The 14,007-nt window shown below is 43.4% G+C and overlaps 1 protein-coding gene across 1 annotated transcript; it reads left to right on the plus strand.

The window, feature by feature from the left end:
- Positions 1-536: 536 nt before the first annotated feature.
- Positions 537-6,929, plus strand: LOC120666293 (mRNA-decapping enzyme-like protein). The gene is made up of 8 exons (XM_039946115.1): positions 537-1,281; positions 1,415-1,455; positions 2,177-2,226; positions 3,095-3,239; positions 4,027-4,083; positions 4,558-4,678; positions 4,821-5,330; positions 6,592-6,929. Exons 1-8 carry the CDS (start codon positions 1,105-1,107, stop codon positions 6,640-6,642), a joined length of 1,152 nt encoding a protein of 383 aa, XP_039802049.1. The 5' UTR covers positions 537-1,104; the 3' UTR covers positions 6,643-6,929.
- The last annotated feature ends 7,078 nt before the right edge of the window (positions 6,930-14,007 follow it).

Here is a 14,007-nt window from a genome sequence, read left to right on the forward strand (position 1 = left end):
GTCCGGTTTCGGTTTGGGCCGGTACCAAACCGGCCGAAATTCAAAATTCAAATTTGAATTCCAAAAAATGAAAAATTCCCAAAAAATTTCTAAAAATACTTCAAGGTGCGACGAATTTAATGGTGTCAAATTTTCTCAAAAATTCGTCCATTTAGTATAGTTTGCGGGCATATGAAGTTAAATCAAAAAAGAAAAAGAAAAAATGGACCGGCCCATTAAGGGCCACCGCATATGCGCGGGGAAACCACTTTTAAACCGCTGGATTTTTTGATTAAAACACCGGTAACCGGTCAGACCGGACCGGTAAACCGGTCGAAACCGGTTACACATGCATTTTTGAATTTGGATTTGAATTTAACTGGTTTCCACCGGTTTCCGATTAATCCGGTCCGATAAACCGCTACCGGAGGGCGGCGGTTTGACCGGACCGGTCGGTTTTGTAAACCCTGTCTCTAATAGAATCTGCAAGAGGAGCTATTTGAGCTCTCTATTTGAGCTCGAACCACGTGTATTTTGTTGTTCGGGTGTAATTTTATAGATAAGCATTTCCTATTTTGCATCCATTCATACTTGCCGTGCATCTCCAACAGCCAATCAAAGTGCTCTCTCTCTCTCTCTCAAAAAAAAACCCAACTTCATTCTCGGATTATAAGAATCCGGCCAACCAGCACGATCGTGCCATGAGCATTGGAGTCCGGCCGGCGGCAACACACAACCGTCCGGGCTTTCTCAGCCGTCGGTCCCAGCCTTCTCCAGAGTGATCTCGAGTGGCGGCGCGTCCGCACGTGACCTTGACACTTCGTCACGTCACTTGATCCCCGACGCCGCCGCCACCAACATTCCCGTCCCGGATCTCGGCTCCATCTTTTCTCGCCTCCCCCGTCTCCTTTCCCCAAACCGGAAAAAAAAACCACAAAAAAACTTGGTGGGCAGAGAAAAAAAAGGTTCTTTTTTATTTTCCTCGTCCTCCTCGTCTCGACTCGCCGCCCACTGCGCCCGTCCCCCTCCCCCTCGGCCCCGATCCAATCCCCCCAAACCCTAGGCAATCCGCCACCAGAGTGCCGGGTCGTCGCCCCCCGTCCCTCACCCGCGGCGGCGCGGCACATGGCCCACGGCGGCGGCGGGAGGGCGAAGGTTACGCCGAACCTCGCGGTGGACGGCGAGGGCACGCGGACGCTCAACCTCACCGTGCTGCAGCGCCTCGACCCCGCCGTCGAGGACATCCTCATCACCGCCGCCCACGTCACGCTCTACGACTTCGACACCGACGTCAACCAGTGGGTGCGTGCGCGCGCCCGCCCCCTCCGCCGGATTCGGCTTCACCCTAAGCCCCTCTGTGTTTCTCGGTGGGGGATTTTGGATGCTTGGTTCACGGCCTGATTTGTGTGTGCTTGTTGTTGGGTGCTGTGTGCAGAGCCGGAAGGATGTCGAGGGGTCGCTCTTCGTCGTCAAGAGGTTCCTAATATTTCTCCGGACCTAGCACCATGAATGAACTGCATAAAAAAAAATCGAAACTTCTACAGTTTTCCTATAATCAATGTTGTTCCATTGTAGGAATTTATTATATAACTAACTTATGTATAGCATAAAAACTGGATTGGTTGGTGATCATAGGAAACTAATAAAACTGATAACTTTAGCGGCTAAGTTTCTGCAGTTGCGCTGTCCGTTGCTTCTCTCTGTTTTCTAGACGCACAGCGTGGCATATGCCGCTAAAGTAGATGCACAGCAGCACATATGCTGTTAAAGTAGATGCACGGCAGGGCATAAGAACAAAATATGGACAATCCGATTGCGGTGTAAGGATTGCAGTTATTTGGTTAGTTATGCCGCTTCTCGAGAGACACATGACCTGGAATTGTCTACTTCGGGGTTCAAAGCTCCAATTTAATGATTGCCAAGTCATGCTGCTTTAAGAGTTAAAACTGAAAGCTCCCTCAGGGAGAACTCACTCCCTGCGAGTGCAAGCATTTGCGTATCCTAGCATTGATCTATTGACATGTGTCCATATTTCTATCTGTTTCCAGTCTTCCACTTCTAGATGTCCTCTGTTATTTCTAGTGATAACTGAAATGTTGTGGGCCTTATAATGATGATGAAAGTTTAACACTTTGCATTTCCTGCTTGTGTCAGATACCTTAGTATGTCTCTGACAAATAGGGTATATTTATTTCAGGAATGCCCAACCCAGATTCCAGTTCATTGTTATGAATCGCCGGAATACAGGTATTTAGCATGTAGTTTTCTTGAGCTTGTTTGATCTGCTATAATTGATTATGTCTACCCTTTGTGAGACTTACACATGAGAATGATTCGATCATGTGACATGAATGATGATCGGTATCATCCTGGTGGTTCAAAACTTCAAGTAGTATGTTGGTGAACTATTTTTTTCTGTGAACAATTGTGATCTTTGCTAACCGCTCTTTGCTCCTGCTGTTAGAAAGTACTTGAAATTTTAGATAATTCCATCTTATGAACTTCATAAAGGTTCAGATTTTCAAGTCAATCAAACATATTTCTTTGCAAAATTTGTAATTGAATTGACGTTTCAAATTCCTACTGCCCCCTTTCGTCAATAATTTTTGAAACCTAGTTAAGTGGTATGGTAATGTTTGCTTTAAAATACTTCTCTGGCTGAGAAAGGGGCATGCAATAGTCTTGTTTATCAAATTAGTAGATGATAAGTTGATTTGGATTTCACCCATTTTCAATCCTTTTTATCATTTTGATAAAAACAAAAAAGACCTTTAAGAGCTTTGTTTGTAATTTTGTATTCTCTGTTCCATACAGTCCACATTTATATTATTGAAATAAAACCTACAGGCAAAGGAAGATAGATTACTTATGATATGGCATCCTATTTGAAGCTGAATTCTATAGTATGTTAGATGCTACTATGGTTGATAAAATATTGGGAGAAAACATATTCCTTGAAACTGGCTGGTCGTCATAAGATCAGTTTTGGATTATTCTTAATTGGATCATGATAAAAGCTTTTTATGTTTATCTTAAAAGTTACAGCCTTATTCTACCTTTACATCCCTAGTAATATTTTTTTTCATATTTCTTTGGCTTTATCTTGTTATAACAGATAATCTAGTTGAAGATCTCTTGGGAGATTTCGAATACCAACTCCAAGTTCCTTATATAATGTACCGCAATTCTGCTCAAGAAGTTATTGGAATTTGGTTTTACAACTCCCAGGAGTGTCAAGAAGTTGCGAATCTTTTTAGCAGGTATCTTGTAAATTTGTTATTATTTCTCCTGCCTTTGCCTTTAGGGTCTTCTTCCTCCTGTTCAGGGATATGTATTTTACTCCATTCATTATTTGGGATAAGCAGAGGCAGCCAGATCAATATGTTGGTTTTCTACTTTTCTCATGTGGGCATTGTTTATTGAGTATTGTGTGTATGGAGTTAATTAGTCCAGTTATGCCTTCGCTACAAAATATCAGTTTATTGATGATATGAAAATAACAGAACTTTCTAACTGGCTATTAGAGATGCGTGATTAGTGACTGTTTGACATTTTGGTCAAAAAGATTTGCTGACTCCCTGCTAAATGGACCTTGTTAAAAGTTGTAATTAATTCATTCTTTAGAGTCCCCAGCCTTGTAAAAAAGCACTACTCTGGTCTGCAAACTTCAAGATTTAGTTTGTAGCACCCTGAACCTGTGTTGTGCTTGTGTACTTCTCAAATGTACAAACTTTGCCAATTGGATTATACTGCTAATTTACCAGCCAAAACACAAAAATATGTCAGTGAACAGCAAGTGTTGTAACTTCTATGAGCTATGAAAGTGAACAGGTTGAGTTGAATTGTCAAACTGGTGTCAGTCATTAGGATTGATAATTTCCAGCAATTTGAGGATCACATATGTGTATATGATCTATAGCAGATTCATACCATTATTTCTTTCTCCGTTTGGCACTTTATCTTAGTTAGCAAAACTGGGGCTTTTTCAGTTTTCTTGCAATTTTTCTATTCCTTTAGTGAACAATACATCACTCTGCGATTTTGCAGGATACTGAATGCATTCTCGAAGGTGCCTCCAAAGCCAAAGATTCCCTCCGTTCAAAGGTACTTGATATTGTGCTAATCAGTTGGACAAACAAAATACTGCTTTGATTTTTTTATGGATCTTCCGGAACTTACAGAAAACAAGTGCTTACCATTTTTTTTTTATTCGTGACGATTGGATGCTGAATTCATCAAATAGATACAGTGAAGAACTGAAAGTTACTCAAGGCATATGCATACTGTTATGTTACTGGATAGCATTTTATTTTCTTGTTTGCACTGCATCACATGAGAAGCAATTGTACATTAGTTAGCATATTATGTGAAAACAAGCAAGTTATAGTGGTGCTGTTTTAACATGACTTGATACTACCTTTTCTTGTTAATTTAACACTGCACCTTACTGCTGTTTGATGTTAATTATTTACATTTTCAGCATTACTGTCATAGTGTCGAGCCACACTATCTTATAAAATAAAGGTTTTTTTTTTGGGAAAAAGTGTGGCGTATTTTACAACGTTGATACTGTTTTAGTGAATTTGAAGAGCTTGAAGCAGCACCTGCATTGGTTGAAGGTCCTCTGGAACTGCAAACATCAAATATCATATCAACTGCTACCCACGTTCAAGAGGACCCCTTATCTGCATTCTTCAGTGTATGAAAACTGTTCTTCTCATTATACTGGTCCCCTCATCTCCATTAACTTGTAGCTGCTTTTCCACCGAAAGTTGTCTACTTTCTCCAAAATAGTAGCTGTAACTTTTATTCTGAGTTTAAATGTGCATCTCTGGGAACAGGCAGCTGCGAACGCTGGTGGCACCGCCTCTGTTGCTGTTGCAGGACAGCCAAATCAATCTTTTGGTGCTATTCCTTTGTCACATGCACCTCCTAGCACAATTACATCGCAATCACCGGGCTTGCATCATTTGCTTCCTTCACAGGCCTCATCAGTTTCTGGCATACCTGCTGATGTTCATGGTGGCACTGGTCCTATAGTGAGGTCCACAAGCCTTGTAAATCCATCACATTTCTCACCATTGACATCAGCGCAGACAGCAATGGTGCGCAGTAATTCTGCAGTACCAACTGCTCCACCTCAACATCCTCGTAATGCTCAGCAGCCGCAAAGTGCTCCCTTGCTTCAGCCTTTTCCATTACCTACAGCTTCACCTTCTCCACCGTATGGGACTCCATTGCTTCAACCGTTTCCACCACCAAATCCATCGCCGTCTCTTGCATCAGCTCCAGTCTACAACCCAGCACTGTCCAGAGACAAAGTTAGAGATGCGTTACTGAGACTTGTGGAGGTATGCTGTTAATTTTATTTTCTTGTTGAATTTGAATGCATTCTTCTTTTTGTATTGCAAGGAAGATACACATTATCGCTGTTGTTGTCGGGTTTGAGTAATATTTCTCGCTCTACTCTAATTTGTTCAGTATCCTTTCAGTATCTAGCTATATCATAGACATATATGTATAATATTTATTATGACAGGACTGGCAATTGAACTGGTACTTCTGTTCGATTGTTTACTGGTTAAACCTGTGGTTCAATAAAAATTGTTGTTTGGCCAGTACTTGTTAGTCGATTAAGGAAAAGTTGGTGTGTTCATTAATAGGCAATCAGATGAATTTGTTCATGAGTGTAAATACAAATAACCTTTTCCACCAATTTCGCTAAATCATAGCACAACTTGTATTGCGCATTTTCTATCCTTTGAGCATGGAAAAACATCAGCCAGAAGAAAGGTGAAAATTCCTGCATCTAAAAAGGTAAACATACTGCAAGGAAGCATATCTCCTATCAATACACTATTTCACACATCGCAGCCAGTCTCATCAAGACCATGTACCAGTGATGCTTTTCCATCATCCGGGTGGGACCTACAAATCGTAATGACTGACAGCAATTGCTGCTCGGCCACTTTGTAGACCCTCGCTGCAGCTCAAGCGAAAAGCTTGGAGGCTTTGACCCACCAAACTTGAAACTCAGACCGCCATTGCACGTCTGGCTAAGAATAGGGTGGGCCACCAGGAACATGTAGATCAGCCATAGAAGCGTCCGGGCCATGCTAAAAACCATGCTAGCTTTGCATATTTGTTGATTTGGTGGGTTGTTTGTTTCTTTGGGTGGGAAGAGATTGATGGGAAAAGGAGCCCTGAGTCGTGAAGGGAATGTGGCTTCAGGGAGCTACCATCAGCAACCTCCCACCAATAGAAGGGTCCCTGGGCACACCGCTCATGCTCAACTGAAGCTGCCTGATTGACGGTTCCACTAAATGATTAAAATCTGGACCGTTTATCCAGTTTTTAGTAGGTTGATTGTGTGAGTGGTCTTTGAAGGGAAATGAGCTGCATATCTACGGTTTGTGTTTTTCCTTTCCCAACTGTCTTTCTTGTTCAATTTCAATGACTATGCATAATGCACTTGGAACCTCATCGCCCCATAGACTTGAATAATTGCACATCAAGTAGAACATTCCTGTTGATGTTTGTATCTCTTGTTTGCTTGTACTGTACACTAATTCCTGCATCTAAGTTACGAAGTTGTTTACTGTTTCTTGCCAGAACGAAGAATTTATCGATTTGGTGTACCGGGAGATCGTGAACAGACAATAATGAATATTGAATGAACAGACCTCTCCAACAAGTTGGTTGTGTTTGGACTTTTGTTATCTGTTGTGAAGCCTGTAATTCAAGTTATGATGTAAATTCATTTGTGAAGTTCATGGCTTGGTGAAGTTTGTATTAATGTACTTTCTACATATCTGTAAATGCTTATGAAATCTATCTGCTCCGTCGAATGTCATCTGCTGTATTCGTGGTGCAGAAAAGTTTTGTTCTGAACATATATCTTAACTTTGGGATCTAATAATGATTCTCGTGGGCAAGAACATATATCTTAACTTTGGGATCTAATGATGATTCTCGTGGGCAAGACCTCACCATTAGCTAGAATGTCATCTGAATTGTTGTAGAATTGGTAATTGGTAATTCCTTGACACCCAATTTTGAGTGTGTGATCATGTGTAACTCGTGACTTGTTCCTGTTGAAATTGAACTGGTGGAGTTTAGGATTAAATTAGTTATGCCAGGCTGATGATTCGATTCATGGCATGTTTCAACTAGATTTGATTTTTGCAGTTGTCATATAACTGTAGGTGATCATATAAAAATATGGTTCTCGTGGGAAAATGTAGTTCTCGTGAGATGGCGCAATGGACCAGATGGGATGGGTCTAGTTCTACCGCTACCTACGGCACAATGTGCCAGATGGAACGGGTCTAATGGGCAGCACGAGGCCCGGCACTAACTAGCACGGCCCAGCCCAAGCGCAATAGTGCCTGTGCTGGCGCACGATGCGTTGGGCAGAGTCACCATTTTGGCTCGGAAAAAGTCCTATTTACCCCTCCTGAACTTATGGCCGAGTCCGAGTTTCCTTCCTGGACTCGAAAACTGTTCGAACTGGCTCCTCCGAGTCCTGATACTGGGTAACTTATTTCCCTGGCCGGGTTTGAAGGTTGTTTCGTCCCATCTGGCGCCACATCGACGCCACGTGGCCTTTATGACGTGGCACGGGCCCATATGTCAGGTGCCACCGCACCAACACCCCCCGCCGCCGTCCGCCGCCTATCCGATTCCCCATTCCCCTTTCTTTCCCAAACCCTAGGAACTCTAGCGAGCCGCATCGTCCGCCAGCAACACCCCGTCGGGTGGTGCGTCTCTCGCCGGCGGCGTGCGCGGATCCTCGACGGGTGGATCTGCAGGGACATGGGTGGTGGGTAAAGGCGTCGCCATTGGTGGGGAAAGTAACCACCGACGGTTGAAACGGTGAGTCCTCGATGCCTGTTCCCAGCGACAGATTAGGAATAAGAAATGCTCCTATTTTGGATCTACGTAGTGGATCCACTAATGTTGGCACCTTTTCGCTAGATTCGAGGATATTTGTTGTAGATGTTTAATGGGAGGCTTCGGTGGAGGTGTATTTTAATCTTGAGTTGGTAATATTAAAATCTTGAGTCGGTCTTGATTAGTGGTGTGTGATACTGAGCATGTCGTTGTTGTTAATTGCATGTAGGAAGTGACTATTCGGTTGGAGTCATGGATCTTCTAGATATGCTGGCAGTGAGGTTCCATCTTGGTGGTCATTTTGTCAACCATGGAAATAAGAGGGAGTATATTGGAGGCAGAGAAGCAATGTCCTATATTGATAGGGACAAGGTATCTTTACCAGAGGTAGTAGGGCACCTGCGCGACCACTTGAATGTCTCTAAAGGAGTTCTGCTGCGTTGGTTGTTTCCTGAAATGGAACTGCATGATGGCCTGCGTGTTTTGGTTGATGACAGGGCTTGTCAATTTATGTCAGACAACATTGTTGAACTTAAGGATGGATTCGGATGTTTATTCGAATGTCAAATTTTTTGTCATTTTTCTTCGATTATGGACAAATAAGATATAGAATTTACTATATAAATTCATAGCCTTGTATTTAACATTGTTCTTATAACGATTCATAAAAACTAAAGCTCAAATTTATCACATATATTCTCAAATAATAGATATAAAAATTCGAATACGGATCGGATACGGATTCGAATCTTTTTTCACCTTTTTAATTGTAGGGAGCAAATAATACATAAAAATCTATACAAAATTTTATTCTTATGTGTAATAATATGCTTGATAATATAAAAAAAGATTAGCATAAAATTTTAAGCATATCTATTTTAAAATATCAAATTTGTTCTAAGAATTCGGATGTCTAGATCCATCCTTAGTTGAACTAGGGGTTGCTGATATTTTTGTTGAGGATACTCCAGTGGAAAATAGTTCTGGTAATGATTCAGATAGGGAGAGGAATGTCAGTGATTTTGAGGATGAGCTTGTGGATATGCAAAAGAAAATGTCCAAAGATGACTGTGTTGAAGTAATGACAGAGGAGAACCCGAGCAGGAGAAGACAACAAAGTATGGAAGAAGTTGAGAAGCAAATTAAGCGGCTGCAAGAATTTTATAGGAGTCCCAGCAAGAAAGGAAAGGAAGTCATTGTTGCAATGGCATCCAACAAAGATGATGTGTCTGCTGAGTCAGAAGATAGTGATCATATGCCTGGTGATGATTGTTTCTCAGAAGAAGATGATGAAGCTGCTGATATCTTGAGAAAATTCAGAGCTTTCAAGAAGAAGTTGAGGAATGGTGAAATGGCTACACTTGATGATGTGCTTCTGGGCAGTCAAGCTTCAAAGGGAGCTCAAGAATAGGTTGAAAGTGAAGGATATGGTACTCCATATTTAGAATCAAATGATGAAGACTCATTTGATGAGCTAGGCAGTGATGGAGAGTTAAGGCAGAAGAAGGAGCACTATAGGAGGTTCAAGTCAAGTGATGATGTCCCAAAATTTGAGCTGGGGATGAAGTTCAGTGGTAAGAAAGAATTCAAAGAGGCTATCATAAGGTACTGTTTCATGAAAGAAAGGTTGTCAATTTCATCAAGGATGAGCCAACTAGAGTCAGAGCTAAATGTGACTGGGCTCATTGTCCTTGGGTGTGTTTGTGCTCTAGGAACTCAAGGACAACAAGCTGGCAAGTTGCCACATTTAAAGATGAGCACACATGTCCTCCCAGAAGAGATAACAAGTATGTCACTGCTAGGAGGATAGCTGCCAAGTATGAGAAGTTCATAATGGCAAACCCTAGCTGGAATTTTGCCCAGATGAAGAATACAGTTTTAGAAGAGATGTTTGCTGATACTTCCATCTCCAAGTTGAAGAGAGCTAAGGCCATTGTGATGCAGAAAGCATATGATGCAACCAAAGGTCAATATGAGGTCCTATATGACTATCAGTTGGAGCTGCTTAGAAGTAATCCTAGAAGCACAGTTATGATAAACAAGCTGCCTGATGTTGATCCTCCAACATTTTGGAGGATGTATGTCTGTTTTGATGCATGCAAGAAAGGTTTCTTGGCTGGATGTAGAAAGATTTCCAGGCATATTTATGCAAACTGGAAGAAGGAGTTCTTCAAGAAAGAATGCCAGAAGTTGTTCTGGGCTTGTGCAAAGGCCCCATGCCCAATGCTATTCAATCTTGCTAGAGCTAGGTTGGCAAAAGAGACTAGACCTTGTGCTCAAGCCATATTGAACACACATCCACAACACTGGAGTAGGGCTTGGTTCAGGTTAGGAAATAATTGTGACTCAGTGGATAATAATCTTTGTGTGTCATTCAACAAATGGATAGTTGAGGCCAGGTTCTTTCCTATCATCACAATGTTAGAGGCCATAAGAAGAAAAGTTATGACGAGGATTCAGGAGCAGAGATCCAAATCAGAAAGGTTGATGGGGAGAATTTGCCCAAACATCATGAAGAAGCTGAATTCATATCTGAAAATGTCTGGCTACTGCCATGCAATAAGTAATGGAGCAAACAAATTTGAGGTCAAACATTGGGATCATAGGTTCACAGTTGACCTACAGGCAATGACTTGCTCTTGCAGGTATTGGCAACTATCTGGGCTGCCATGTTGCCATGCAATATCCAGCGTCTACTTCAAGACAAATTCTCTGGATCATTACATTGCAGACTGCTACACAGTGGAAAATTTCAGAAAGACTTACATGTACTGCTTAGAGCCAGTTGAAGGGCAAGAAAGCTGGCCAATCTCTGATAGACAAAAACTGAAAGCTCCAGGATACATTAAAATGCCAGGTAGGCCGAAGACATAGGGGACTAGAGAACCTCATGAAAAACCTAAGGCAACTAAGGTGTCAAGAGTGGGAACTGTCATTAGATGCAACAAGTGCAAAGGTACTGGCCACAATAGGGCCTTTTGTGATAGGAAAAATGGTAAAACAACCTCTGTGAGGGGCAGTCAAGGTACTTCAACATCTGTTCCTATTGATCCTCCTATGGCTCCTACTGCTACTGAAGCATCTGCTCCTGCTACTGCTCCTACTGTTGATTCAAGAACTGCATCTGGTACTCAATAAGGCAGCATCAGTAGCAAAAGAAAGCTCTCCTTGGAAATTGGAAGCCAAGATTCGATTGGGCCCAGTTCTTCTAATTCAAAGGTAAGATCCTACGTTACTTGAAATGTCAGAAAACTACAACATATACTTGGTTTTTTTTGCTTATACCTTGCAGGGAAAAAGTTTAGGACTTGTGCACAGCAGGGCCAAGGCAAGGGTTCAAACTGGTCCATCAGGGTCTGCTACAATGCAGCTGACTGCACATGCTCCAAATTCAACAGCAAGATCTACTGTTACTATCAATGTGAGGTCTGGATCAGCTTCAGCAACATGTTCAGCCCATGAACCACCAAAGAAGAAACAAGTTAGGAAAAGGGCACTGCACCAGGCCCTATGCTTCTTCTTCCTCCTTGGGACACTGCAAAGTTGTGAGGTGATTGACCTGTTCATGATGTATGCCAAGTTGTATGATTTAATGTGTACTGTATGCCAAAACTGAATGGCTGTTTGTGTGATGTGTATGCCAGACTGTATGGCTTATTGGGTGATGTGAGTGCCAAACTTTATGGCTTATTGGGTGATGTGTGCGCTAAACTTTATGACTTATTGGTTGATGTCTGTGACTTATTGGTTGATGTCTGTGCTGTGTGCCAAACTGAATGGCTGTTTGTCTTTTGTTTTATATGGCAAACACTATGGTCTTGTGTTTTACATGACAAAGCGTATGGCACCATGTTATTATGTGCATTGGTTGTGCTTTTTAGAGACATGACATGAACATTTTTTCAACACTGGCTCAACATATACACAACATCACACAATGACAACTTTGCCTCTAGCATAATCTAGTTGCATTCCACCATTTCAATTCCATCGGAACAGTTCAGAGACGCCACATGGTGCCATTACACGATCCACAAAAGAAGTTACCAAACAACACATACTAACAGGTTCCAGCATAGATCCAACACATACTAACAGATCCAGCACTTGTCAATACTACAACACAGACCTACCATCCAGATCATTGTCGTGCCTAACATGAACTTACTAAAACCACTACTTCCTGGTGCATCAGTACCAAAAGACTTCTAAAACTGCTGGATCCTAACCTAGGCACATGAAAACTGCTACAGCAGCAGCTGGAATAGCCAATCCAATCAGCAAGACCGCTTTCATCAAAGACTTCTGCGCCGAAGCCTTGTTCGCAGCTTTCGGAGCTTCATTCTCCACCTTCAGGGCACTGATTTCCTCCTTCTGTTGCTCCATCTTCACCACGGCATCCGCAAGAGTAGCCTTCAGCTCCACCCTTTCACGCTTCAAACCCCAAACGATGTCACGGAGGTCGACGAGCAAGCCACAGATGAACTCATCAACAGGCCCTTCATACTATCCCATGAAATTGCAACCTCCAGACTGCAGCTCCAACACAGACAGAGGTGCATTTAAGAGCAACTCGGCAAAATCAACTAAATCCACTCGAAAACTCCAACTTACTCACGCATTGTAGCACTTCAAATACCTCCTTCCCAAATTGTCATCGCTCCAGGAGATCCAGAGCGCAGCCTTCCTGTCGCACTGGCAGAGGACGGACGGCTCGTAATCGAACGGCCCTCTGCGATACGGGATAGGCGAATAGCGGCGCACGCCGTCGCCGCTCGACGAGCCGTGACCGGTGCTGGAGCTCACCGAAAGCGACATCCCACAAGGATTCGAGCTCACTAGGGTTTCGGAGCAATGGGGAATGGCGGACGATGCGGCTCGCTAGGGTTCCTAGGGTTTGGGAAAGAAAGGGGAATGGGGAATCGGATAGGCAGCGGACGGCGGCAGGGGGTGTTGGTGTGGTGGCACCTGACATGTGGGCCCGTGCCACATCATAAAGGCCGCGTGGCGTCAATGTGGCGCCAGATGGGACGAAACAGCCTTCAAACCTGGCCAGGGAGGTAAGTTACCCGGTATCAGGACTCGGAGGAGCCAGTTCGGACGCTTTTCGAGTCCAGGGAGGAAACTCGGACTCGGCCATAAGTTCAGGGGGGGTAAATATGACCTTTTCCTTTTGGCTCATATGTAGGCCTGAGCATAGCATGATAATAGTCCTGTAAAGCCGTGCCCAACACGCTGGCTCAAAGCCAGCTCTTAAGTTTTCTAGGCTGCGGCTTCCATGTCTCCTTCCCGTGTGCCCGTCCGTGTCTCCAACTCTCAATCGACGGTATCTTGCTGCTCGCTGCGAAACCATGCCCACCATGAACTCCCATCGTAAATCAAAATCAAGTCTGCCACGATCGCCAAACTCTAGATTAATTGCTGCACCCAAAACTAGTTGATCACCACCGAAATTGGCCTTCCTGCAAGATGCAGGCCCAATCAATTTGCTTAAATTATTCACGCTAAAGGCATGCATGATTCATTGATTGGGTACCTCTATTTTTTGATTACTAGTATTGTTTCTGGTATTAGATGGAAAGCAGAAAAGATTAAAGGGATCCAGATTTTGGAGCGAGTAAGCCGTCATTTGGGGAGTCGGAGATACGGATGGGCACACGGCATGGGAGACAGGGAAGCCGTGGCCAGTTTTCTAATGGATGAATAGGACGCACTAGCGCGTTGTGAAGTGCTAGCGCGCACGTCTCCGATGCGTCTCTCTCACCGCTCGTCTACTATGCACTACTGTGCGATATTGTGCTATCAGTTTTTACTGTAGCTATGAGATAACGGCTGGCTCTTGCTGTTGGATGAGGCCTAATGGTTCAGCCTACTAACATCCCACGATCTCTCATATATATACTTTTATTTTCTCCTACTAACCCTAATTCCTACCCCTCTCCCTATCCAGCCGCCGCCGATCTCCTTTCTTTCTTCTCTCTCGTGCCTGGTGGCATCTCTTCGCACGCGCTGTGGGTGCCCCCCTCGCGTCGTCTCCCTCACGAGGCGACTCGAGGGCGATCGTCGGTCACCCAACTTCTCCCCACCCAATCCAGATACCACGTGGCCGCCGACGCTGCCTGCCGAGGACAGCAG

Source organism: Panicum virgatum, chromosome 2K (genome assembly GCF_016808335.1).
Source record: "Panicum virgatum strain AP13 chromosome 2K, P.virgatum_v5, whole genome shotgun sequence".
NCBI classification, from domain to species: Eukaryota; Viridiplantae; Streptophyta; class Magnoliopsida; order Poales; family Poaceae; genus Panicum; species Panicum virgatum.